Source organism: Alosa pseudoharengus, unplaced genomic scaffold (assembly GCF_046254945.1).
Source record: "Alosa pseudoharengus isolate Yale_2024_CS ecotype anadromous, Long Island Sound unplaced genomic scaffold, YU_APseudo_1.1 YU_APseudo_1.1_scf_19, whole genome shotgun sequence".
NCBI lineage: Eukaryota > Metazoa > Chordata > Actinopteri > Clupeiformes > Clupeidae > Alosa > Alosa pseudoharengus.
This window is the reverse complement of record NW_027468657.1, coordinates 26,350,784-26,377,269: the sequence shown is the minus strand read 5'-3', so window position 1 is coordinate 26,377,269 and position 26,486 is coordinate 26,350,784. Positions and strand designations below refer to the sequence as shown.

At 44.3% G+C, this 26,486-nt stretch overlaps 1 protein-coding gene across 9 annotated transcripts; it reads right to left on the bottom strand.

Moving 5' to 3' along the window:
• Nucleotides 1–208: 208 nt before the first annotated feature.
• ogt.1 (O-linked N-acetylglucosamine (GlcNAc) transferase, tandem duplicate 1) lies at nucleotides 209–21,592 on the bottom strand. Of its 9 annotated transcripts, none has more exons than XM_076292116.1 (22): nucleotides 21,173–21,592; nucleotides 19,750–19,930; nucleotides 16,638–16,881; nucleotides 16,186–16,254; nucleotides 11,684–11,800; nucleotides 11,453–11,532; nucleotides 10,951–11,146; nucleotides 10,567–10,707; nucleotides 10,079–10,179; nucleotides 9,631–9,784; nucleotides 9,119–9,220; nucleotides 7,438–7,617; nucleotides 6,049–6,207; nucleotides 5,636–5,725; nucleotides 5,308–5,460; nucleotides 4,693–4,863; nucleotides 4,325–4,441; nucleotides 3,731–3,898; nucleotides 2,849–3,001; nucleotides 2,439–2,691; nucleotides 1,975–2,098; nucleotides 209–1,747 (listed from the first exon to the last, which is right to left on the bottom strand). In XM_076292116.1, the coding sequence occupies exons 1-22, from the start codon at nucleotides 21,207–21,209 to the stop codon at nucleotides 1,567–1,569; spliced, it is 3,171 nt and encodes a 1,056-aa protein (XP_076148231.1). In that variant the 5' UTR covers nucleotides 21,210–21,592; the 3' UTR covers nucleotides 209–1,566. The 9 variants fall into 9 exon arrangements, with proteins under 9 accessions (XP_076148231.1, XP_076148232.1, XP_076148233.1 ...); XM_076292117.1 differs by having other exon boundaries at nucleotides 3,731–3,895; XM_076292118.1 differs by having other exon boundaries at nucleotides 5,308–5,433.
• Nucleotides 21,593–26,486: the final 4,894 nt, after the last annotated feature.

Below are 26,486 nucleotides of genomic sequence, written 5' to 3'. Positions count from 1 at the left end.
TGAATTCCCTGCTACTTGAAAACAAATATCCTATTGCGTCCTATTGCGTGCAGAGGGAATTTGAAAGACAACTGATTATCCCGACCCTCGGACTGAGCACTGCGAACGGTGAGTGCCCAGACCCTACATTTTAATGTGGGTCTGGCTCGCCAGGCTAAGTCAGCATTTTAAACACAAACCAAATTACATAAACAACGAAGAACAAAGGTAAATGTCAACACATTTTATTAGCACAGAGCAATCGCACAAATTTTCTTTGAATGCACAACACTGTTAATTCAGTGACAAGAACAAGACACCTTGGAACATTTTTGAGCTGATGAGAGATGAGCGATTAAACTGGTCTTACCATCCAATTCACTTACTATACAATTTGAAGAAAACCATGGCGGGACGAAGCACGTAAGCAAAACAGCGGCAACACGACTCGAAACTGGCCGCTCGTTTAGTGAGACAGAGTTCATGTTTTCACGCTAGTACGCAAGAGCCTTTGAAGCACATCATTATCCGATCATAAATAAAATGGCCAATATGATGGGTAAAAAAAAAAAAAAAAAAAATCAAAACAAATAACCAATGACAAAGCAGAATATAAAATCAAGACTGTTTAGAAATACTTACCTGGGCCTTCCCCTGGTGAAAATGACAACGATTCATAGTGATTTGGGGCAGTAGGCTATGGTGGCCACTCATGCTTATTTTCTCAAATGCGGTGCTTGACTGCGACTCCTCTTAAGAGAATCCGGCCCACGCATCGCCCCCTGGCTGTAGGACCCAGTAGGACACTGGGGGCATTTCGTATTTCACATTGACACACGAATCCACAGTAACAAAATATCTTGCTGAACTTGGCATTTGGTAAATATAATTTTCCATCTAAGTACATTTCTCCACAAACTAATCACCCAAGACAGCAAATAAAGAAATAAATCATTCCACTTCACCTTGAAAAAGTGAGGGATTGCAGAAAAAAAATGCTGCAAACTAAAGAGTTAAAGCTGATTTGAAAATGTTCTTGTACTGATTATAAGCTGTCTTAGGCGAAGAATAGTCCCTTTTGCTCTGACCCTTCTTTCAAAAAGAAGAGACAAAAAACAAACAATAACAAAAAAAAATTGTCTAACAAAATTTGCCTCCATTTGCCTTGGTTGGTCCATGTCACTATCCCCCCCCACACACACACAACCCTCTCTTCCCTCTCTCACACACACACACGCATATACACACAACAAGGAGCATTACCAGACTGATTGTGTCGTTAGCTTCGGGAGGGTATGAGGCATGTGGGGTTCAACTCTCCTCACTGTCTTATGGTGGGCAAAGGGGATTCATCGGTGTGTGGGATGTGGCGCATGTTAAAGGACCTGATTTCATTCAGAGGTGGTGGTGTGTGTGAGAGTATGTCTCAGTTCCACCTACAGGCTCCATAGAGTCCCTGGGAAGATGGGAGGGGGTGGGGGGTGCAGAAGGGAGGAGGTCTGAGCGCATGGTTTTTCAGGGGGTGCATTAGCGCTTTAGCACTGGGGGGTGGGGAAGGGACGGGACTGGGCTGGTGGTGGGGCTAGCTCAGGCGGTCTCCGACGCCTCGATGGGCTGCGACGTCACCATGTGCTCGGGTTTGTTCCCGATGCTGTGGTGCTCCCACATCTGCAGGTAGAGCTTCTCCAGGTCTATGGTGTACTGCTTGGTGTTGAACAGCGGGCTGCACACTCGCTGCTTCCATACGCGGCCACGCACCTTCTTCAGGCTGGGGTGGGAGAGAGAGAGGGGGCGGTTTAACGGGAAGAAAGCAATAAACCCAACTCGACAAAGAGCATTTTGGCTTAAAATGTCATGTCTTGGATGTGCAGACTTTTTCTAGTGTCATGACCCCAAGCAAACAACAACATATAAATCACTTTCATACTACTAGTCTGAACATTACGGATATGAAAATCTAACCATCCACACACTGAGACAATGAGAGGTACTCACTATTCCATGTCTGTGCCCAGTTTTACGGCCACGTCCTCGTACTCCTGTCGACTCTGAGCGATGAGCTCTAGGCAGCCCAGACAGGTGAGCTGGGAAGCAGCCACGCGCGACGCAAGAGTCTCTCCTGAAACATGAAGACGACGGCTCAATGTGAGGATACACTTATTCCACTCTGCTCACGCATATTTCAACACCCCCCCCACCGATCTTATTTCTTATAAACATTAGCAATCAAAACACTGTAATGCCCAGGTAATGGAAACCCTGAAACATATACACAGGTTAATACAGATAGACCTCTGAAATTTGCCTACCTAAAAAGAACCAAAAGCTGACATCTTTGCCCATATAAGGAGATCCGGATCTCCTTATGTGGCCAAAGATGGCAGATTTGGAACCTTTTGTAGGCGAACTTCAGAGGTCTATTACATAACAATCTCTATTGCCACAGTGATGTCACTGACCAGGCATGGTGACCATGGGGGTGCCGGCCCACAGCACGTCCATGCCAGTGGTGTGTCCGTTGCAGAGGGGCGTGTCCAAGCAGACGTCGGCCAGCTGCCCACGCCTGACGTGCTCCTCCTTGGGTGCCACGGGCGAGAAGATGATGCGTGCGGCCGGCAGGCCCATGTTCTGGGCGTACTGCTGGATGTTGGGCTCGCCAACCGCAGGGAAGCGCAGCAGCCACAGGACACTGTTGGGCACGCGTTTCAGGATCTACGGAGGAGAGGAGAGCAGGGCAGAGGGGACGACAGGGAAGAGACAAGAAAAAAGTATAGGAGGAAAGCACAAAACAATACAACATTAAGCATTTACAAAAACAAATTTGATGACATAGAGAAAAATCAGTAATGGACACTCATGAGGGACTCACATTGGCCCACATCTGCAGGGTCGGTGGGTCAATCTTGTAGAGCTGGTTGAAGTTGCAGTAGACGATCGAGTCTTCCGGAAGGCCGTACTGGGAGCGTGTAGTCACGGTGATGGTGCGTGGCACCTCCTCTCCAGTGGCTGCCTTGTTGTTGATCTGAACAGAAGAGAGCCAAAAGCAGAGAAATTAGCATGAAGGCTGGAGCAAGAGAGGAACATCAGCAAATGCTTGCTTTACAAAAGGACAAAAAAAAAAAAAAAAGCAACAAAACTAGCAATTCAATGTCCATTTCACTAGTGCCACCCCAGTGCCGGGTCTTGTGTCCTGTTGTGCCTATTACGCCACCCTTTGACCAAACACACGTTCATCACACCACCAGTCAGATGGGGCCGTAATTTGCCGAATGTGTTTTTATCCACATCCAGTTGATGTGACACATCTGCCCCTTTAACCCCAGAAGCCATCACAGTGCTGTACCTGCAGCACTACAGTGCCATTCACCACCATCTCCTCCACTGTTGAGGCCTGCAAAGAGCAACAGGGCCGTGTGAAGGGGGGCCTGGAGAGGGAGCCACCTCGCCCCCAGTAGAGGAACTTGCCCCCCACATTAAGGTGAGGATGGTAGGGTTAAAGTGGGCAGGACCACAGTTCATGACCATCACTCAAACTCAAACAACTAACAGAGCCTCTCAAGTCCACCCCCTCCCCTGAAATGTCACTGAACGGTCACACAGATGCAGGATCCGCAGACTACTTGGTGTGCTTTACACCGTGAGGAAAAAGTATATATATATGTGTGTGTGTGTGTGTGTGTGTGTGTGTGTGTGTGTGTGTGTGTGTGTGTGTGTGTGTGTGTGTGTGTGTGTGTGGTGAGGGGGGGGTTACCTGTGTAGTGGCCAGGCCATTGCTGACGGTGAAGCCGTTGATAGTGACTTGGATCTGTCCCTGGTTGATCATGTTGATGATGGCCTCGGCTGCGGTGTTCATGGGGATGACTGGCATAGAGATGGCAGCGTTGTTGTCTGTGGTTTCCTGGCCATCACACTCCATCTGCTGGGACGATGGCCATAAGTGCATTTATGGTGAGAAAATACATTTGCAATTAAAGTTTCTAAATTCTTCTGAGAACACCACTACCACTGATCAAAATTCAAGAAGCCGTTCATTAATTACAAAACCACTTCCTTCACACTTTATATTTTTAGATTTGCTTTCAATGTTAAATATTAACCCTTACTTTTAAGTAATGCACAACAATGTATGGCTTATTTGTAATGGTTATGGATACGCTTTTGTCCAAAGCGACATACAAATACAAAACAATATAATATTTAAATTTAACAGGGAACAAATTAAGATGTTGGTCAAACGATAATAAGGAGAATAGCAATACATAATAGTAATGCATAGCTTTGTTCTAGTCATCTAGTCATGACGAGAAAGCTCAAGTGTGAACTGAGAGAGGATTGTTTCTCAAACCTTGACTACTTTGACATCAGGCAGACTGTCCAGGAAGGCCTTCAGATCAATGCCGTTCAGCACAATGCGGTTGTCGAAGATGTGACCATTGGACTTGAAGTCAATAACAGCCTTTTTCTACATTGACAAAAAAGAAAGATTTTCAATTAAAAACCACCGAAAGCTTTGTGCAACCATCATCATTTATCTTCATCTTATGGTTAATCAGAAACATGTCTGAAAGTATAGACATATGCATGTTGAATGTATGCATGTTTTGCTGTGTGCAGTGAACATACACATGCATGTATAAGAAGGTGTGTTTGTGTATATGCATGCACATATCTATGCACATGTGTGTGTGTGTGTCTGTGCACCTGAATTCTTACCTTGAGGTGTGGGAACATGTTGGCGTGGTCGCCGATGAAGAAGGTGTTGGGCATGTAGGCCAGCTTCTCCGAGTACTGCTCAGCCACCTCCAGTGGAGAAGTGTCCTTGTCTGTGACGATGTAGTCCATGAAGGGGGCGCCGCTGGTGCCAGGGTAGCCCAGCCACATGGCCTATGGGAGGGGAGATGAAGGTTAAAGCTCTGACCCCGTACCAGCACAAATATGGGCTGAGAACGCTCCCAGCAGCATCTAATCTTCTTTGCTTGAGGGGAGTGGATTAGACTCAGTGGATGGAATCGCAAGTAGATGTATATATTCTTGAGCCAAAGTTTTATGAATGCGCATTGAATGTGTGACTGAGCTGAATGGAAACCCAGCTAATGAACTAAAGTAATTGTTATGAACTCCAATGTTTTTATTTATTGCAAATTCTAGAATGACAGAAAAAAAACTACTCTTCAAAGGGCTATGAGTGATGTACAGATAGGGCTGAGGGTCAGTCACTGTTAACACCGGAATCTAGGAGCTCTCCAGATGAGAGGACCAATTTCTCAAGCCTTGAAAAGGCAGTCAGAGGTGACTATGCAGGACACACAAATACACACACACACACACCTGGATGGGAGCTGGGCGCAGGGCGAAGAGCTCGTTACGGGCTCCTTTGGTGTAGCCATTCATGTTGACGAGGATGTGGATTCCATCCTGGTGGATGCGGTCAGCTGCTTTTCCATTGCATGGGATCTGAAGGGAAACAAGAGGAAGATTTGCCTGAGGAGCAAGCAATGTGTGAGCGAGACAAACGAAACTGTGGGAGTGTACAGCTGACACGGACGTGGCGATGTTTTGCGTGACCGTACACTACACATCCACAACAAGTTGTCAATGTGTGAGTGAGAGTGTATTTGTACATGTGTGTGTGTGCGCGCTTGTGCTAAAGGTGTACCTGGGAGAGGTCTGTGAAGTGGTTGGTCTCGGCCATAACTTTGACTCTGAAGTTAGTGCTGTCATCAGGGCTCAGGGCATAGCAGAAGACCTGCAAACAAGACAACACACAGTTAACACCAGAAAACACACACACACAGGTGTGCTTTGATAATGAACCTTCAAAAAAGCAATGCAAATAATCAAATAATAGCCAAATAACACTGTGGGTTATTCACACAATATTTTTAACTATCCGTATGCACAACCCTACACAAGACTTTATTTTACCCGTGTGCAAAACCTACAAAATCATTGTGCTACTTGTAGTACATGTTTGGTCACTATGAGCAATAAAATACCAGTTTCATAGAGCTGTACTGTGATACATGAGTGAACACAGTCCCCCGTCACAAACAGCACAGCAGGCCTCACCTCAAACTTCTCAGGGTTGTGCATGCCGGGGATGGACTGCATGAGGTGAGAGGTGGGGTGGTTGCCGAAGTCAGAGCTGACGTAGCCCAGTCTCAGGCGGCCGTTGCTGGCCTTCAGGTCCTTGGGGTGCTCGTAGGGTGGCTTGTGCAGAGCGTTAATCTACAAAGACGCCAAGAGACAAGAGAGGAAGGGCTGAGAGCTGGACAGAAAAGTGTTCATGGTCTAATCATGGGAATCACAGTCACTCACCAGACAGGTATTTTTCTTATTTTATTTTTTTTAAAATTTGGGCTTTTGCCTTTATATCAACTACTGCAGTGCCCGTTCAAACACGCTATTCCTTTAGAAACCCCGTAGCCCAAATACATGCCCGCAGGTAGGCCTGCTTTAAAAAAGGAAGGCAGCTTGAATGATGCTTTTCCCTAAGCATTCAATAATGAATACTGAATATTATATTATATAATACATTATAATAAATGTGCAGTGAGCAGAGTTTAAGCATGGCTGCATGTGATATTTTTTACAGATTTAGAGTTAAGGCTATACGTTGTTGAAAAACAATCTCTGGTAGCCTACTCGTCTGTAGTTGATCAAAATGACTAAAGCTAAAGTCTAAAGCTTTGAGTTAAGGCTATATGGTTAGCCTGTTGAATAACTTGATGACTAGTGCGCGAGAGGGAAGGGGTAATGGCCAGCAGCTAGAGCGGCAAAAGCCAATGTGTGCTTCATTTACCGATATATTTAACAGTGTGTTTTGCATTTCTTATACAAACGTCAAACTTGGCACTGCACTTACTCGTCCCCGTAGCAAGACACCTGCCAAGTTTGAAATCAATCGGACAAATGGTTCGACAGATATGTGACACACACAAACACGCACACACAGACAGACACAGAAGTTCCTGTAATTTATAGATAGGTCAGTGGAGAGAGAGAGAGGAATTGAGTGGAAAGGAGAGATGGAGTGGGAACGGGACATGATGTAATCTGCATTTACCAACATTGATTTGAAGTACAGAACACATACACTGGTGTCCAAATGCGTTAACATTTCAGCTGTGACCTTAGCCTTGCTAGTGCCTGCCAGGGGAGCCTCGGGAACATGTGACGCCCCAGCAGCAGAAACTCTAGCGCTAAGTGCAACCTGAGCCCCTGGGGCGAGGTGCTACACTTCCTCACAGAGCACCATCTGCCACATGGAAAGGCAATCTCCTGATATCCTATGACCACTGGTACACTGGAGCGTCTCATTTTATCTTCCCAATATGGGAGGCACCATCTATTCCCCTCAGCTGCTTGAGTTTAACTCACTAAGGAAAATGATTTTCATAGCCCAACAGAGCAGTTGAGGCAGTGTGTGTGTGTGTGTGTGTGTGTGTGTGTGTGTACCTTGTCGAGGCAGAGGTTGCCGTGACGTTCGGCGATGGCCTTGCGAAAGCCGTGCGATAGTGGGTAGAGCATGCTGTGGTGGGGGTGCACCGAGGGCAGCCGGTTCTTGTCCAGCTGGTCCGCCACGATGCTCACCAGCTTCTTCATGCGCTCGTCGTAATCGGTCCAGTCACACACAATCTGCACACACACACAGAAAAGGTTAGTTTGAAAAAAACACAAGGCTACAGCCATTTTATATGATGGAGGTAGGGGTGTGAATCTCTCATGTAAAAGACGATACGATTCGCATCTAGATACATGGGCACGATTTGATACAAGAAAAGATACATGTTTATAAAACACGATTCAGTACGATTCGATGCGATTCGATGCAATTCGATGCAGTTCAAGAATGGAAAGCATTCTGAAAGATTTTTTATAATTTGCTCAAGGTGCACATTCATTTTATATTATCAATTATCATGGTCAAATGTGTGAATATGATTATCTAAACTGAGGATTGTTTCATATACTGTATTGGAATGAAAAAAGAATAGTCTACATTTCAGTCAAGCACAGCAGCCAAATACAACATAAAAATACATTTTTATAGACTTTACAGATTTTATTGAGATTGTTTTCATGGAGCTGTAGCCTTGTTGAGGTAAGACAATACCGAAATAAAATAAAACAGTGCTTAAGACACTCTTGGCCTTTTCTCATAGGCTATAGGCCTAGCCTACCCTACAAGAATAAAATAGGCCTACAAATCAATGAACTCTCTGGGCTTATTTTGTTCCAACAGTAGACCTAATGCAGAAACCTAAAATGCCACAAGTCTGAGTGAATATGAACAAAATCATTGGCTAATAATTTATGCATCGTTTTAGCAGCAAGGGCCAAATTGTTATTTAACATTAAGGAAATCCATTCATCAAAGGTAAGGCTACTCTACAGACTATCGTTGCTGTTTAGGAATGCTATAAGTGCTTAATTTCGCGCTGGATTTCGAAAAAACAAAAGCCGACCGAGTGCAAGTTGTCACATGGTTAAGTTGCAATAGATGTATGGGGTCATGAGGTCATTTGACAACTTTGGGCAATGAATGTAACCAAAAACAAACTGCATTACCCACAATTCCGTGCCACGTATAGTTTCAAAACCGTAAGTGAGATGAACGCGCTGCTTGGAACGTAAATGAGTCTGAGCGAGCAGAAAAGGTTGTGCACCGATTCATAACAAGTAAATCGATATAACGACCGGTTCATTTCAGTTTTTTTCCGATACGGGGTTTCACGTATCGATGTAGCCATATCTTACACGTTAAAAACGGATACCGATACGTATCGGTTAATCTTTACACCCCTAGATGGAGGCCATTATTTTAAAAGAGAAAATAAACTGGTTGGCTATTTTCTACCAGTACAGTGAAGAGGAAATGAAACAAAATACGACAAGAACAAGAATTTCAAGATTGAATCATGGTGCTGAGAGACAGAGAGGGAAGTTAGCCAACTGCAGACATTCCATGCTAAATCTGAATTCTCAAAATGGAATATGTTCATGACTATCAATTAATAACACAGAATGCTTATCTCATCAATTTTAAGAGATATCAATTGGCTTTCAGTTAGTAGCTGACGAAACCTCTAAGAAACAGCCAAAGAGCCATATCCAATTAGCAGTGAGCAGGTCTGACCTGCAGGCAGTGGGCCAGGTTGCAGTAGGCATCAGGGAAGTCAGGTTTCAGCTTCAGCGCCGTGCGGTATGATGCAATGGCCTCTGGGATGTTGCCAGAGTCCTGCACACAAACAGGGAGAAATGTGATCAATAAACAAATATAAACACTAGAAATGAGATCAATAAGCAAATATAAACACTAGAAAAGTGATCAATTAACAAACATAAAAACTCAGAGCACATCTTTACTCAACCCTAAATATCAGAAACTGGAACTCTACACAGTGAGTGTGGCAGATATGAAAGCACCCAGGCCTGACTGTGTGTGTGTGTGTGTGTGCGTGCAAGTATGTGTGTGTGTGAATGCGTGTGTGTGTGTGTGTAAATGCGTATGTGTGAATGCGTACAGTATGTGTGTGAATGCGTGTGTGTGTGTGTGTGTGTGTGTGTGTGTGTGAATGTGTGTGTGTGAATGCGTACAGTATGTGTGTGAATGCGTACAGTGCGCATATGCGCATATGTGTGTGTCACCTTGTGGATGGAGGCCAGGTTGCTGTGTGCGTCAGCGAAGGCGGGGTTGATCTGTATGGCACGTGTGTAGCACTGCAGCGCTCCCTGCACGTCCTGCATCTCCTTCAGGGTGTTGCCCATGTTGGAGTAGGCGTCCGCAAACGTGGGGCTGATCCTGGATCAGAAGGGACAGAATGCCGTTATACACACACATTTTAAAAAAAGTCAAGAGTTCACAGAAATCATCAACCTCTATTAGGATGATTGCAAGGAGGTAGAAATATGTCCGTAGGTTATTTTGACAGTGGGAGGGTACATTGCATCTTCTTTCACAGGAGGAGGTAAATGTTTTCCATAATGTAAAACTATTACAGAATATTTCATGCAAGCTGTGTTTTCAGGCAGACGCTGATTGACAGTGATGCTTGATGTGCTCAGTGTTGAAATGATGATGATGTGATTAGGTTACCTGATGGCCTCCTTGTAGTGCATCAGTGCCTCCTGCAGCTTACCCTGCTGCTGGAGCACACTGGCCAGGTTGGAGTGGGCTGCAGCAAACTCTGGGAACACCTGAACACACACACACACACACACAGTGTGTCACTACCACTGATACTGATTCCGATTCCATCTACCTCTTTTCATGACTACTCTTGTACCTAAAAACTGGAGCCAGGGTTTTGACCCTAATCTGTCACCAAGCTCCACTTATGGTATCAAATCATGTTCCCTTATATTTGGCAGGATAAACTCTTCCGCCTAAGCTCATCATAAAATCAATTATTCCTAAGCTCATCGTTTGTCTCCAGGGATTTTCTAAAGAACTAGGCCATTTTGTTTATGTAACAAAAACCTCAAAGTATTATTGGTTAACATATCTGCCAAAGAGAGGACCGGTCTGCATAGTGCGCCGCCATTTGGCAGTCAGGTGACCTATTTCCCCTTCAGGTCTCTCACCTCCAGGGCCTTCCTGTAGAGCTGCACTGCCTCCTCAATGTTGCCCTGCTCACGCTTGATGTTGGCCAGATTGTTGAGGGAATCAGCGTGGGTTGGGCATAAGCGCAAGGCTGTGTTGTAGCATTCCTCTGCTTCAGACACCTACAGAACACACACACACACACAACTTCATTATAACCAACATCTAAGGACCACTCTGTTTTGTTAAGACCTAAGCTCTTTAACTGTCCTAAAAAGAAAGTTAGGTAGGTTTAAGGTAAGAGTTAGGTAAGGTAGGTGTATGCATCTGGCAAGGCTACAAAACAATACCTATCAGTACCAAATGACAAAGTTGCTGCTAGGCCCAGTCATGGACAAACACAAACAAACAACGAAGATGCTTACATTGCCCTTCTCTTTAAGAGCATTGGCCAGGTTGCAGTAGGCATCTGGGAAATGTGGCTGCAGCTCGATGGCCCTGCGGTAAGTGTCGATGGCCAGGTCGATCAGACCCTGCTCGTAGTACACACACGCCAGGTTGCCGTGGACCACCGCATGGTTGGGGCTTAGGCTGAGGGCCCGCAGGTAGCCAGCAACAGCTCTGGAGAGAGATAATGTGAGAGAGCGAGAGAGAGAAAGAAAGAAATAAAGAAAGAAAGAATATGAGAGAGAGGAAGGGTGGGTTAAGGAGAATTCAGGTTGTTCAGCAATGCACATTCAGTGACTGGACTAATAATATTAACAACAGTATTAATAATAAAAATAATAATAATACATTATTATTGTCAGTATTATTATTATCATCATCATCATCATCATCATCATTACATAAAGGGATTCAGTTCATTGTACCACCAAACCTTAATCTACTGTATTTTGGACAGCACCAGGAAATTGAAGACCTTACCTATCAAATATACGAGCCTCTTTCAAGACATTTCCCAAGTTAATGTAGGCATCCAAGAAGTTGGGATCAAGAGTTACAGCCTAAGGGGAAACAATATATATTTTTTTACATCCATTTCTGAAGTAAACAATAGGCATACGTGATAAGATTTGGGTCAATAATTGTTCACTGTCACACAACCGATAAACCTGCCCAGTATTCTTAATCATGAAAATGTCTGTCTCTTCTCACCTTCTCAAAGTGATGTATAGCCAACCAGATCTCTCCCTGGGCGTTGAACACACAGCCCAGGTTACTCCAAGCTACGGCAAAGTTGGGCTGGGTCTCAATAGCCTTCAGATAGCACGCCTTCAGAAAGAACAACCAGAGCCAGGGACAGGAGGAGAGGAGAAGGAGGAGGAGAAGAACGATAGAACAGAAGAGACAAGAGGAAGAGGAGGAGGGGAAGGAAAGATGGGAGGAGGAGGGGGTAGTAGTAAAAATAAAATGAAAATAAAAAAAGATAAGAGTGAATAAAACCAAAAGAAATAAAGAAAAGAAGGGGAGGGGGGCAGAGAGAAGCAGTGTTAGTGTTCGTCCTAGCTAAGGCAAAAGGTGAGCCTGCAGTGTGGGCCAGCTTGCGCAAGTGTGTTGTCTGCCGCGCGAAAGCTGCACGCTTGTATCCCTGCGCTGCGCGGATCCGACCATCACACACGCCCCACCCCCACATTCCACAGTTAGGACCCCCTTGCTCACTGCACAGAGCAAATGCGCACACACACGTGTGTGCGTGTGTGTGTGTGTGAGACACACAGGAGGGTGCCCACTGGTTAAAAACTCAAAAACAGCCAAGGTTGTGTGAGAAACACAACTCGAGCCATTACAGCAAATTTATAATGTATAATTTAGCTGATATTAGAAAGCTTATCAAAGCCAAAACTGGCATGCTAGTTCATCTCTGATTAAGGCTGTTTAGGAGCGTTCTTATGTGGGCTCTTGTACTAAACCTTGAATGCGGGGGGTGAGAATGGGTGGAGGTCCCTGTAAAGCGAGCGCTGTGAGCCCAGTCCCCTCCCAGCCTGTAGGAGGGGTTAAAGGGCGTTGCTATGACGCTGGCGCGCAACGCTGGCGCGGCCGCACGCGCTTGGACCTGCTGCTGCGTCGGTCACCTGGCTGAGTGTCCCTCTCGCGTGCGCCAACACCGGCTCACTGGGCCCGCCACATACCCCCAACACTGGTCGGCCAGATGACTCCCTCGCCCCCCAAAACCAGACTGGCACACTCCACGACACCCCCAGTCGCCTCAGGGTGCAAAAAATAAACCCACACACACCATGAGGAGCTAACTAACAAATGTGCACGTGTGTGTGTGTGTGTGTGGCTAAGAGTATTTGGATCTTGGTTATCTAGGCTAGAGCTGGGTGGGCCTTTCAGGGTGCCAAGCTGGTGGGGGGAGGATGCTTTATCAGGCCAGGGGGGGCATGCTGCGGACAGGCCGGGTGGAGTGGAAGTGTGCAGAGGGTGGGGGGGGGGGGGTTTGGATGGAGGAGGGTGAGGGGGTGGGTTTTCGCTGGGACTTCACGGGGGGGCGAGGTTGGCGAGCGTGCGCGCGCCTCTGTGTGGCACCAGAGGGTCGCCGGCGCGGCCCATGCGCACTGCAGACCCACGGCGCGTGCTGCTGCACCTCTGCTTCGGCACACAACGCAGCGGCGGCGGGAGCAGCTCCAACCAGCCCAGAAGAAAAAATACAAATCATAATCATACACCAAACAAACAAACAAGGCAAAACAGATCAACAGGAGGAAATCATCAACAAGTAAGAGAGTTAGAGGGATTCTTACTTTTGCTTTTTTTTTGTGCTTAGCTCGTTTGGAGCTAAACTGCATCCAATCCATTTTTAATTTTTTTTTTTTTTTCTCCCTTCTTATTTTTGTTACATTGTTCTCTTCAACAAGCTTCAGCAAGAGGGCCGATGTTACTTTGTTTTGCAAAGTTACTTATTTGTCCATTTACTTGTTTCTCCTTGTTATTAGTAAATGCTTTCTTCCAAAGTAAGCCACAAAACAGCAGAAGTCAGCCATTTTTTTTTGCGTGTTCTACTCTTTTCTCGCTTTTCTCTTTATCCTCTTAAGTTCTTTTCTCTTTAGTTCTTTTTTCTCTTTAGTTCTTGCTTTTTTTTTTGCTGGCAGTTACAAACCCGTTACCATATTTTGGGACTGTGTCATGGGCAGCCGCTGCAGTGGGGGGAGGTGAGGGCTGTTGGTGGCCTACTGACGCTCCGGAGCACCACCCCTGAGCTGGAGGAAGAGGCCACCACACCTGAAACCTTCTAAATAACAATATCAGTCGTGGAAACCAAAAGAGACAAAATAAGAAGAAAAGATCGTTAGTAAAAGTTGGCAATTTATTAACATTTTTTTGTGTTTTTTCTTTTCTTTTTTTAAATGGATGTACAAAAAAAAAAAAAACACACACACACGCACACCAAAATAAATATATATATATATATATAAAAAAATATACAACTTGAAATGAAAATAAGCCATCCTAAGCTTAGTCCATATCTTATACTCATGCAAATACATTTAAAATGTCTGCGATAAGGGGGAGAAAAAGTTCGCAAAGGAAGGACTAGAGCAGGAGAGAAGAAAGGCTTTGGACTATGTTTACTTAAATAAGTTAACATAATTTATTTTCAAAATTATTGTTCCAATTGAAAGAAAATGAGGGAGGCCAACTGGCTTGGTCTTCCCCCCTTGACCTGATCACATTGCTTTGGGTATGTTCCCAAATCATTGCATAGTTAAAAGACAAAAGGGGGGAATATCAATCCATTCATTCTTCAAGCTCTTATCTGCAGGTTAATTTTACCTCATTGTTCCTTCTCTTTTTCTTTCAAAGGCAATACTTAAAAAAGAACAACTAATCATAATTGTACATACATTGTGATTCTTTATCCTGTCCTGCATTTCCTGAATCCTGGCCAATGGGAGAAGAGAGAAGCCTGGGGGTGGGAGGGGTTTATGTTCTTTGTATTCTAGAAGCCTCCACAGCTCTGAAATAAAGAGGTCAATGCTTGTGGCGCGCAGGTGGGTTCTCTCTTTCTAGCCCAGCATCTGTCGCTTGCGGTGGAGCGCATAGTGGGAGTTACCTGCCTGGCACAGCCGAAGTGGGGAGGGCAAAACTTGTTTTTGAGGTGCTCAAATTCCAGTTAAATGACCAACCATTGTGTGCGGACACACAGATAGACCGACAAACAGCCAACTACGCTGCGCTGCCATAGGATTCTTAAGATATAGGCTGGTATTTATATCAAACTATGATGTGACAATCCACCGGGTCGAAGACCGATTTGACTGAGTGGGTGACCCTCCCCAAGTGCGTGACAGAACGCTTGTGTGTGTACGGCTGAGGGGGGTCAGGCAAGCAGCTCACTGCGCGCGCAACTCCACGTGACCTGAGCGGGCGCGCGGGGGAGGGGTGGGTGGGGCCGGAGGGTGGACGCTGGCCGCTCCCCTTCCTGCCTCGCCCCACGACCCCCTCCCCCTCTCAAACCAATAAGGTGGCATCCAACCCCACGGCGAGGGGCACGCACTGTGACCCCTCGCAGCACGTCCCCCGTCCGCAATGTCACCGCAGGTGGACCCAACACGGGTGGCTCATGGGCGCTACGGCAAGCTAAGAGGGACAATTCTTCTCTCATTTCAAAACTGCGAGAAGCATAAATTCACTAAGTCATCAGGAGAGTAAGGCTTTTCATTCAGGATTTTTTTTTGGTGGGATGGGTCTTTCTTCCCAATCGGAGCGGATTGTACGGGTGAATGGCAGACAGGGGGGCAAGTTGGAAGCCATCTTATTATTGGTGCATAGCAAATACCACTAACTCCGCCAGTCCATTGGTTCGGCAAAGACCGAGCCAGCTTTATTCCCTCCAAAGAACACTGCATCGCTGGCAGCCAGCTGAAATTTTGGTAAGAGGAGAGGTCTGCATAGAAGCCTAAACGGCAGGAGTACAGCCTTTCTTCCTGAGGAGAGGACCTGATAGAGGTCAGGATGGGGTAAAAGCACAAGGCTTTGAGGGTGGGGGTTGGGGTAAGGATGGGTTCTAGGATGGGGATGAGAGCATGAAGATGTCACTACCCTATCATGTATATATAAATATTTTTTAAAAATTGAGGAAGGTATTTATAAAAAGAATATCAATAAAAAAAATGTGGAAAACTACTCTCTTCTTCAAAAAAATATTGATTTAAAAAAAACAAAAAAGAAGCTTATCTTTAATAAGAGATATAAAAAAATCCCTAATATTCTAGTCTTCATCTGCATGAATCTCCAAGCCAGGATTTACTGGGCCGTTTCTCACACGATTCTGTTCTGAGATTGGCACTGGCTGGTGGCCTGGCTCTGGAGGCTGTTGCAAACGTCAGGGGGCTTCATCTGGTCAAGCAGTGAACCAGGGTGTAGAGGGGGTGGGGAGTTACTAACAGAGCCAGGGGGTGGGGGGCGGGGGGAAGAGATAGTGCCCCCTGCCAAAAAAAATAAATAAATAATAATAATAATAATACAAAAACTCCAGATGGAGGGCTGTGGGGGTTCAAAACGGGAGGTGGGAGGATAGGGGAAGTTGGTAGAAAAAAATCCTGTCTTTAAAAAAAAAAAAAAAAGTAACTAAGGGAAATAATAAAGAAATAAAAAAGGGAAATGAACGGAGAAAGCTTGATGCCATCAAGCAGGATGGACCCGATGAAACATACCTTAGCCTCCTCCAAACGGCCAAGAGCCTTCAGCAGGTTACCAAGGTCACTGCGCACACAATAAAGGTCCTACAAACACACAAACAAAAACAGCGGTCAAAAACAATCTGAACGCAGCCGACATCTTCGTGCAATAAACCTGACAAGCATGTGTCTTAATTGAAGACTGGTTTGAGTGTGTGTCTGTTCACGCAGCCATAATTGTTGATCCTTTTCTATTCCAGGACAATGTATGTGAGAATAAATGTCTGCGTTATATTTGCCTGTATTAAGGATTTATGGATTTGTGTGTGCGCGTGTGTGTGTGTGTGTGTGTATCCAGAAATATTCTCTTAGCAACATCAGCCATAGTGTTACACTGCCATGTTGACGCAGAGAGCTGCAAGAGTGTTAACAGTGGTGTGTGTGTGTGTGTAGTATACACACATGTAAATCTCAATGCAAACACTCACAGGGTTGTACTGCAAGGCAGAGACGTAGGCCTGCACGGCCCCCTCCATGTCTCCAGCGGCGACCAGGGCGGCTGCCAGGTTGATGTAGCCATCGATGAAGTCGGGTTTGAGCCGCAGCGCGTGCCGGTAGTGCTCGATCGCCTCCTGAAGCTGCCCGCGCTCCTTGTACACGTTGCCCAGGTTGGAGTAGGCCTCCGCCAGCATCGGGTTCTGCTTGATGGCTAAGGTGCTGAAGTGGGCCGACCTGTAGAGGAGGCGTGAGGAAGAGAGAGAGAGAGAGAGAGAAGGAGAAGTGGGCAGAGATAGATGGAGAGATTGATAGAGGAGGTGGACAAATAGAGAGAGAGGGGTAGAAGGACAAAGAAAGAGAGAGAGAGAGAGAGAGAGAGAGAGAGAAGGAGAAAGGGAGCGACACATTCACAGACAGAGGTAGAAGGATATATGGAAAGGTGAAGAGAAAATGGAAAAGGCAGCAGAATGACAGACAGAGAAGTAGAGTGTAAGAGTGAGGGTATGACAAAGGTAAGGAAAGCATAAATGAATGGCAGAGGAAAAAAAAAATTTAAGAGGTAAGAGATGAAAAGAAAAGTAAGTGGAGAGAAAGAGAGAGGGGAGGGCAGAAAGTGAGTGAGAGAAAGAAAAAAAAAGAAAGAAAGAAAGAAAGAAAGAATGAAAGAATGAAAGAAAGAAAGAAAGAAAGAAAGATTAGCATCAGATAAACCATAAGCAGTCGTAGGGGCAGTATCAGCTTATAAATGCATTCATTATTGCTAGCATTGGATATTAATATTTTTAGTAAAACATTTTACAAGGAAGAAGAAATTGTCAAGGACAAAAAATGTACAGTGTAAAAACATTGTGCACCATGCTGTACATCAAATTCATATTCTTAGTCTTCAGTTACAGATACTGCAATAAATCATAAATGATTTTCTATCAATGCATTAAGTATGGTGGATAGGATTGCTGTATTGTGATGATCTCGTCATCATGACTCGGGTATCATGAGTGTCGATTTACGAGTTACTGATTCCCAGCCTTAAACAGTAGGCAAAGGCACAACTAAGAGGCAACTACAAGACAGAGGATGCATACACAAAACAAAAGGAGAAAGGGCAGTAAGGACTAAAAAATATGGGCGTTTGTATAACCAATGGCCTCAATTCTGCCGTCTCTTTACTATCAAACCACTTTAGAGAAACTACATTTAGCACATTCGCACAGCATGGAACTTGGGGCAATTGTAGTTCCTTAAACCGCAGTACCTATAACTATTTTAGCTTCTATTTGGGGGTTGGGACTTTTCCAAAGGAACCATTTGCATGTTGATTGAGTCAGACACAACAGCCAACTTAGTCAAGGCAGTCAAATGTCATTTTTAAAAACCATTCAGCTTCTTCCCAAAACATGAATGTTGTTTCATTACCGGTACTTTATGTTCATGCAATAAATGGGCTGCTACCATAATGTCACCTTGATGGTAATATACCTGAAAAAAGAAAAATTGCTGATTCATTTCCTGATAACACAAGGAGGGCAGAAGTTGAGTATTTTCCACTGAGGTAGGTCAGCTAACATATACTTGCAGCTTATTTTATTAGCCTCTGCCATGGTATGTCAATAAGCTTCAGTAGGTTTAATCACTATGCTATCTGTTTCATCAGTTCATGTTCTATAAGATGCTAGCCTAATGTCAATTTGATGGCAATGTAATCTGCCTGTAAAAAATATTGATTTTATTCAACCTTGACAGACATGAGCAGGCTATATTTTCCACCATAGGCTACGTATGTTAACGTTGTTAACGCAGCTTTATTTTATTATCTGTCAGTTTACTTCAGTAGCCTTAAAGTAACGCTGTCTGTTCCATTGCTTTATGTTCAGTTAGCTGAAATGTTGTGCTAAGAACAGCCCAAACCCTGGGGTAGAAATGCTGGATGGATGCTGCATGTTTATTCCATGGGCAGGGCAAACACATGACCACATTCAAATTATCCACCTCGACAAACTCAACTCGGAACACACACACACACAGAATGTCAATATTCAAATCAACTTTCCCAAGTTGTACGGTCGGTCATAGAACAGAATCAAATGTAACTTGGTCTCTAACTATACAATTACTGTACATGATATACACAGATCCCTCACAAACTCCTCAGTTTCTTGTTCAAAGCCACATACTTCGAGAGATAAGCACATTAATTACATGTTAACAAACCCACATCTGAGTTGCAGTTTAGATGATCCTCCCAGTCCCAAACCTGAAATTCTACCTAGTCCTCCAAGAATAGAATAACACAGATGGCCGACACGGCCCTGTACACAAACATGCCAGACCCCACAACTACAGCCTGGCATGACGTTGGTTTACACAGGTGATTCTAGCGCATAACAAGCAGCACACCTCCTCAGAAAACACACATTACACAGTCAGAAAAGATCTAGCACCTGGTAAGTGTATGCATGTATGTGTGTGTGTGTGTGCGCGTGTGTGTGTGTGTGTAACAACCACCAGTGTAAAGGAGTCACACATAGAGCTAAAGGAGTGATACATTGGGGCAGAACAAGAGACAGTTGCTAGTTTCCTATCCAACTCATTTGTTATATTACAAGCACTCGTGAAAATTCTGCAAGAGAAATCGTCAGCCTGTGCAAGTGTGCATCCGCTGTGCTGTGCCAATTAAAAATGGACATTCTCCACATGGAAAAGGAGGGGTGAATAGCTGTGGGTTCGAAACTAAGTGTTGTCAGGGCAACTTCACTGGAATATCAATTTAAGGTGAATTAATGTTTTTTGTCACGCTCTACCACATGCAAACTGGGGGCTAATCCATCCCCACCAACAAGGCAATTTAATATTCGACATTAGACTATATGTGAATCTAAATTTGTATTTCCTTTTCGACTGGTCAAAATTTGCATGAAAACATTGGACATGCAGGTGCCTAAAAGAGATCTCAATAATCAATACACACAATTTACTCTCTTTATACACAACTGAGACAGAGCACAACGTCTCTCTATTGAGCACCCCAGGGACACCCCCTGTAGGGGAACCCTATCTATCGACCTATCCCTTGCTCTCCCTATGCCATTCCCTGGAGCTCACCTGTCAAGCCGGCGGCACTGGAAGTGGATGGATGAAAGCAGCAGCAGCACCCCGGTGTTGTCAGGTTCCTGCCGCCATAGCTGCATGCAGTGGCGCTCGGCGGCCTCAAAGTCCCCCGACTGGTACTCGCGATGGGCCAGCTCCGCCAACCCTTGGAAGGAAAGCATACGTTTGGTTGGTTCTGGAGCACCAACACAACCCGAGGAGGGGGGCCCAGCGGGGGGAGGGAGGGGTGGGGAAGGGAGAACAACAATGTTAGAAGAAATGGAAATAATAGTTGAGAAATAAAACAAAAATAATATGGTATGTGAATCAATCAAATGAACAAGCAAAACCAATAAAACAGAAAAAACACATAACCTAAAGAAAATGGAGGATGCTGATGATGGTGTATTGATGAACTGGATGGTGTGGGCCTACGTGAGAATGTTGCGAGGCAGCAAGATGTTTCGTGTGCGTCTCCGTAAAGACGCATTTTAATTCAAAGCGAATTATTTTTCAAAAGCAGCAAATTGCTGCACGGGCCTAGGGATGCCACCATTCGAGAGGGTGAGCTCAGAATGGTGCCACATTTTATTGCTACTTCAGTGTGGTAAAAGAAACATGAAGACGTGCAAAATCGGCCATTAATGCTTGCTTACACACACACACAAATGGTAACGTTATGCCTGCATAACGTTACGTAAACTTACACACAATGATCACTCTCTATCCTTTTCAAGGGACAGCGAATGACCCATAACATTTCAAGGGGGTGGGGGTAAGGTTAAAGCATAATTAATACCATGCGGGCAAAATTAGAAAAGTTCAGTGGGTATTGGTGGGAAGTGAATGCGAGAGAGAAAGATCTGGAAGGGAACGGGAAGGCTGTCAGCGTTTTCAAGAACATATTTCACTGCACGCGCCAGAAAACATGGCGAGACGACACTGGGGAATAATTGGACAGACACAATTATTTGTTAATACATGACAAAAAGGCGTATATCGTTGTAACGTACGCTTGTGACAGGATAAACAAATATTATGGACTACAACAGTGAATTTGGCAAATTAGCTATCAAATAACGTTTGGATTCCATAGCTAACATTAACGTTACCTTCGAGGCCATTGTTGGCTAACGTTTAGTTGGCTATCTGCTACCGATGAGCCCGACTGATTTGGGCTAAGTGGACATCAAGGCTAGCGAGCTAACAGCAAGTCAATAGCCAACGTTAGTTTGTAGCTAACGTTTCCTTGTGTCGCTGACACAAGTATTAGATAGTGCTGACACTAAATTAACATTAGCGTTACGAGCTATCAAGCCTAGAAGGGACTACAATGCAATATAACATGTGCACACCAAGCACACAGTGTGTTAACAAGCTAGCTTGCGAGGTAGCTCAGCTACATTAATGCTAAGTAGATTGCTAGAAAAATGTTTACCTGTGCTGTCGGCCACGTTTCCCACGGAGCTAGCCATCTCCCCTTCGGTCTTGGACTCTTGAACGGTGGTCGTCAGTGTTGCTTGTGTAGTTTACGTAATGTAAGCTAATGAAAATATTAAAAGGTCCGAGACCGTTGTTCAGCCCAAAATAAATTTGGTGCTAAACAAAACGCGCTAGCTACCACGGGATTTAATGTCACAACACTGTCCGACTAGCTCAGCTAGCAACAACGTTTAGATAATACCGTCTCAAAACGGCTGGTCTAAAAACTAAATTCATGCATTAAATGCAGAAATAGCATCAACACCTAAATATATCCACTTAAATCTTAAAGTATGTCATTTAAAGGTAGACGTTAATCCACCAATATTAGCAGTTACCGCTCTGTCGTTATTGTAAACCTAACAAAGCGCCTGTTCTCCCCTGAAATGGCGGATCTGAAGGATGCACTCTCCAAAGAAAAGTAGTGCCCATAATCTCAGTCAAATAAAGATAGTCATTTGATATGTTGTTTAATTATTTCCACTGCGTCCCTGCAATTTTACACCAGTAATTATGCATATAGACAAGTGGTCAATTCAGTACTTTGACATATTACAGTACAGAGAAACGCAATTAATAGCGGATTTGGAGAACGAGGTCGTTCCACGGTCTCCTTTGATACACGGCCTGGACATATCACTGCGCGAGGCATTGCGGTACATTTGATAAAGGCAGACTTGACCTCTGGGTCAAACTAAACCATGAAATATGCGTGAAGAAATCTTAACCGATGTGGCATTGCAGAGTTTACAGTGTATTTGTCAAAGAGAAATCCAATTTAGCAGCCACCACCAAAAAATAGGTGAGACACTGGAACATGCTTCTGCATTTTAAGGTTTACGTAGCATTATAATTTAATTTCAATTTAACTGATATTTCACCACATATCAAAGATTGAATGCAAGAATAGGGATGGACTGAGTCACATGCACGCATCTATGAATCACATGGATTTCAGCACATTTGCAGCATTTTACCATTTTACCAGCAGAGAGCAGTCTTGTACAGAACATAGCGATAAAGATAAACCGAAAGTTTTAAATAAAATGCAATCACCACTGAATTTCCTTAATAGAAATGTACCTTAATCTTAGATGTTGGCACACATCTGAATGTAATATTGCATCTTTGTCTAATCTTAGATATTGATGTACATGTAGGTCTGATACACAGCAAATTAACTAAGGGATGCACACTCAATCACCTATGTTGTCCTCTAAAATTCTTTAATCTAAAATCGATTTCATCTGATGGAACTACAATGCTATTCAATTTCTTTTTGTGAAATACTGTTGACCTATATACCATTATAGACCTATATACCCTTCTCTCTCTCTCTCTCTCTCTCTCTCTCTCTCTCTCTCTCTCTCTCATGTCTCTCTTTCTCTAATTTCTCTCACTCTCATCTCTCATTCTCCCTCTCTTTATCTTGGAAGAGTTCAGTTAATTTCAACTGAAAGGCAAGGAGGGCAAACATACCTAATCAATTCACCCTGCACCACCCTTCCCAGCCTCTCTGGCAGATTGACATGTCAAAGAGGTCCTTGAAGGCCTGGATGGGATGAAAGTCTCATTAACTCTTAATTTCTCCTTTGGCTGTTGAAAATAGGGGGCCATAGTGCAACTGCTTGTTTCTCTGCGCTGCCCCAATCTATGGGAACCGGTTGACATCGCTGGCAGAGATGGTCCCTATAGCCCATGTTTTGTGTGCACAGGGCACGTTGTTTCCGTGTGTTTGAGTGGACGGATTTGTATGTGTGTAGTTGATGGGCTGCTCAGTTCAGAGTGTGTTTTGTATGTGTGTGTGTGTGTGCTCGCTAGCTTGCATTGTGTGTTAGCCCAGTGTGTGTGCCTGCCCCACTTCCCTCGTTGCATGGCTTTGGCTGTCGTCTTGGGAAAAGCTAGCAGGGGGAGTGATGTCATGGGGGTGTCTGTGGCGATTGCATCTGACATCCTTTATCTTTGTGCAAGCCTCAGTTTTCGGAGGGCCAGGATGGACACCTCTCCACGGGGACCCCGGTGGCATATTTCCACTCCCCGCTTCTCTGTTCTCACAGACAACTGGCTATTTTGGGCAACACGTGCATGTAAAAGGGTCAGCCCAATGAAACACACTTGCTTCTGAACAGGGGACGTCTGGGTTACAGCAATTACAAGGAGCTCCATTCAGGTTTTTTTTGTAGGTGGTGGTTTGTCAACATGACCAGCTTGTTGTTATCCAGCCAGTCATTGTACTCATGGGGGAAGACCTGGCTCTTGAGGTAGCCGCTTGTCCCATAAATGTGTTTGTGAGTTCAATAATGTGTCTGGGAGGCTTGGCTGGATTTTGTTGTTTCTACTTCTCTCAAACTCTGTCCAAGCCCTTCCTATTCAATTGGCCTAACTAACCATATCCCTATACCTTTATATCGTTCTCTGTCAACAGTTTTCCTATTCAGGCCAGATAGGCACATTCTGAAAACTGATTACCATTGGCTCTAAATCGTCCATTCCCAATAGGTGATGTCATGTATTGAAACACACTGACATTTGCACGGCCGGTCGACCGTAAACAGTGTTGACCTTCTATACATTGCGGCGTAGCACAATCGGTCACATCATTTACAAGCCTGAGTAGGTCCCTTCAGTAGCCGGCTACCACTGTCTACATTAATCGTGGGCCTTCATTGTTCTGGCTCATAAGATGATCTGCGGCAAAGGTCCACTCCATCAGTTCAAGGGACAATTAGCCAATTGATGGAATCTTATAGGACCATATCTTTGTGTTCATAGATAAATATGAAAATGGCAAAGCTTCTCTAACTTTCTCTGTGTAGTTTTTTTTGTTGCACTGATCAAGTGACTTATGATCCACAAGCAGTTAAGAATGTCTGTTTTGCTAGTCTGTATGCATCCTGGGTCTGTGGGGCTGACTGTAGTCGATGGGTGTCAGTGTGAGTGTGGGTGTTCCTGCGAAACTTAAGCCAGACTCTCCTGCACTGATGTCTGTGTGCCTGTGATGCCTGCGACTCTAAAATGTCCAGTTCTCCTAATTTCTGGATGAAATCCATGGGGGACAACAGAACACAAGACTACCTCACTGAGGGATTAAGTCTGTATGAGTTAACTTTATCCAATGACATCTTGCAGCTCTCTCCATGGTCAGCTTACAATTGCCATTAACTGTATACTGGCATGTTATTAGTTAATCTTAGTTATAGTTTTTCTACTTTTCTACTTTTGATGTTCATTGACAATAACTTACTCAATAACTGAGTGTTCCTAAGACAGACCACGGTATACTGTAACCCGTGATACAATCTCATTAATAGCAGTTAGGGTAGTTGTCAGAAAATGTCAGCATTGTAATCTGCTCTAATTATCCTCAGTATATTATGTTAACTTGCAGTACACAGCATAGGCATTAGGGGCATCATGTGATTGCATCCCAGCTTTATCTCTCCTGCTTCTTTTCTGGGTCTTTCTGATGCTGTCATGGAATGCTGCAGGGCCTGCCTTAGACAGGGCACTGTGCTCACACAGGGCAGTAATACCCAACACAAATCATGAAGGATTTTACCCTTCAGCTTTTCAACAACGCCTGCCCATTTTCATTTCACATGGGAAAGCAAAGCTCGTCCTTCAACATCTTATCAAGTCACAAGCCAAGTAGATTGTCTGAGAAGACTGCCTTTAAACCTCTTAACACACTCTTGCCTAAAAAAACATGACTTTGTGTATGAATGCCCAGTCAAATCATTTTATAACCTGTAATGTGTAATAAAGATTATGTTTATTCTCAGTATTCCATTGGCCACTGTTTCATATCCAATGACCTGCATAATCATCTTCCAATAATTTAATGAATTATTCTATTTTAAGCATTAATGTTTGGCTTTTACACCAGGCAGCTTACACTAGTTTTTTCATGGAAAATGCATTGGACTTTACAACATTACAAAAAAGAATAATCTGTGGAAATGCTGAGAAAAGCATTTTTGAATAATTTTCCTAATTGCTATAGTGTAGATATTTTGACCAAGAAAACTACTTGCAAACACATGATTCCAGCCAACCCATTTCCCATATGGAAGCCTGCAGGCATAGAAATCTTGTTGTCGGAAAAAAAAAATAGTTTGCGAGCAAACAACTGCAAAGGTGGCTGCACGGGAGAGGGATCCAGCTGCAAGCTCTTAAATATCAGGTGCCGGCTCTTTGATTTCTGTCTGCCGGCCGTCCCCCCTCTGCGTTTTCCGTCAGGTGTAGGAGGGAGTGATACACACATACATTTTATAGCTGCACATTTTGTGGTCTGATTTGTTTTGCCTGGGCAACACACAAGTATGTTTTTTTTTTTTTTTTAAATGCCTCTCTTTAAATCTTTAGAGGCATTCATTTTGATGTGCTGAGACTTTTAACCACTCCGTAGCGGGAAGTTGTTGCGTGGTCCCTGCAGGAATGTCACCCTTGCTGAGAGGGCTGTAATATCTCACACGATAACCTGGGGATTCACTCAGCACCAGAGCAGTCTGTGCCGGGACCAGTTACAAATGTGCTGTAGCCTTAACCAAGCCACATATCACAGCTAAGTGGCCTACTGCCCTTCAAAAACAGCCAAGCACGTCCTCATACGTAAGTAGCTTTATGGATATATAATTTATATAGCTTTACATTTTATTCTTAAGGTATATAAGCATATTGATTGAGTTATCATATGTAATAATTGTACACTGTATATACTTGTATGGTCTGGATACTGAGGAAATGTATGTTTGAGTTGAGGGCGGAGATCCAAAACCTGCTATGTGGCGTGTGCACTTTTGGACACATGAGGCTTGAGAGAGCTGGCCAAAATAACCCACACTGACGAAAGCCACTACGTGTGAGTCATGCTTGGTCAGCAACATATCCCTCAGAGACAGAGTTCTGAGTGGGAGTAAGTGTGCAAGTAAAGCCTCCCCAAAATCAATTCCTCACCGTTTAGTCGGTCAGACAAACCAGTTTGGAGCAGTGACTTTGTGTGAGTAAGCCTTTTAAAGAGGAGTGAAGCCATCACTTTTAAACTCAACTTGTGCACAATAAACCATTTGATCAATCATGGAGGGGGGGCGAGGGTCATGTTATTGTTTATGGATGTGGTAAAAGACACCGTACGTCAGTGACTTCAACACTGCCCCCCGACCCTCCACACCTTTAAATCCAATATCTTTGAGAGTGTCCTTTTTGTCTGCCCACTCTGTCCAGGCTTGCAGAGAAAGCTCCAGTTAGTGATGAGGCGTCCAGACCAGTCC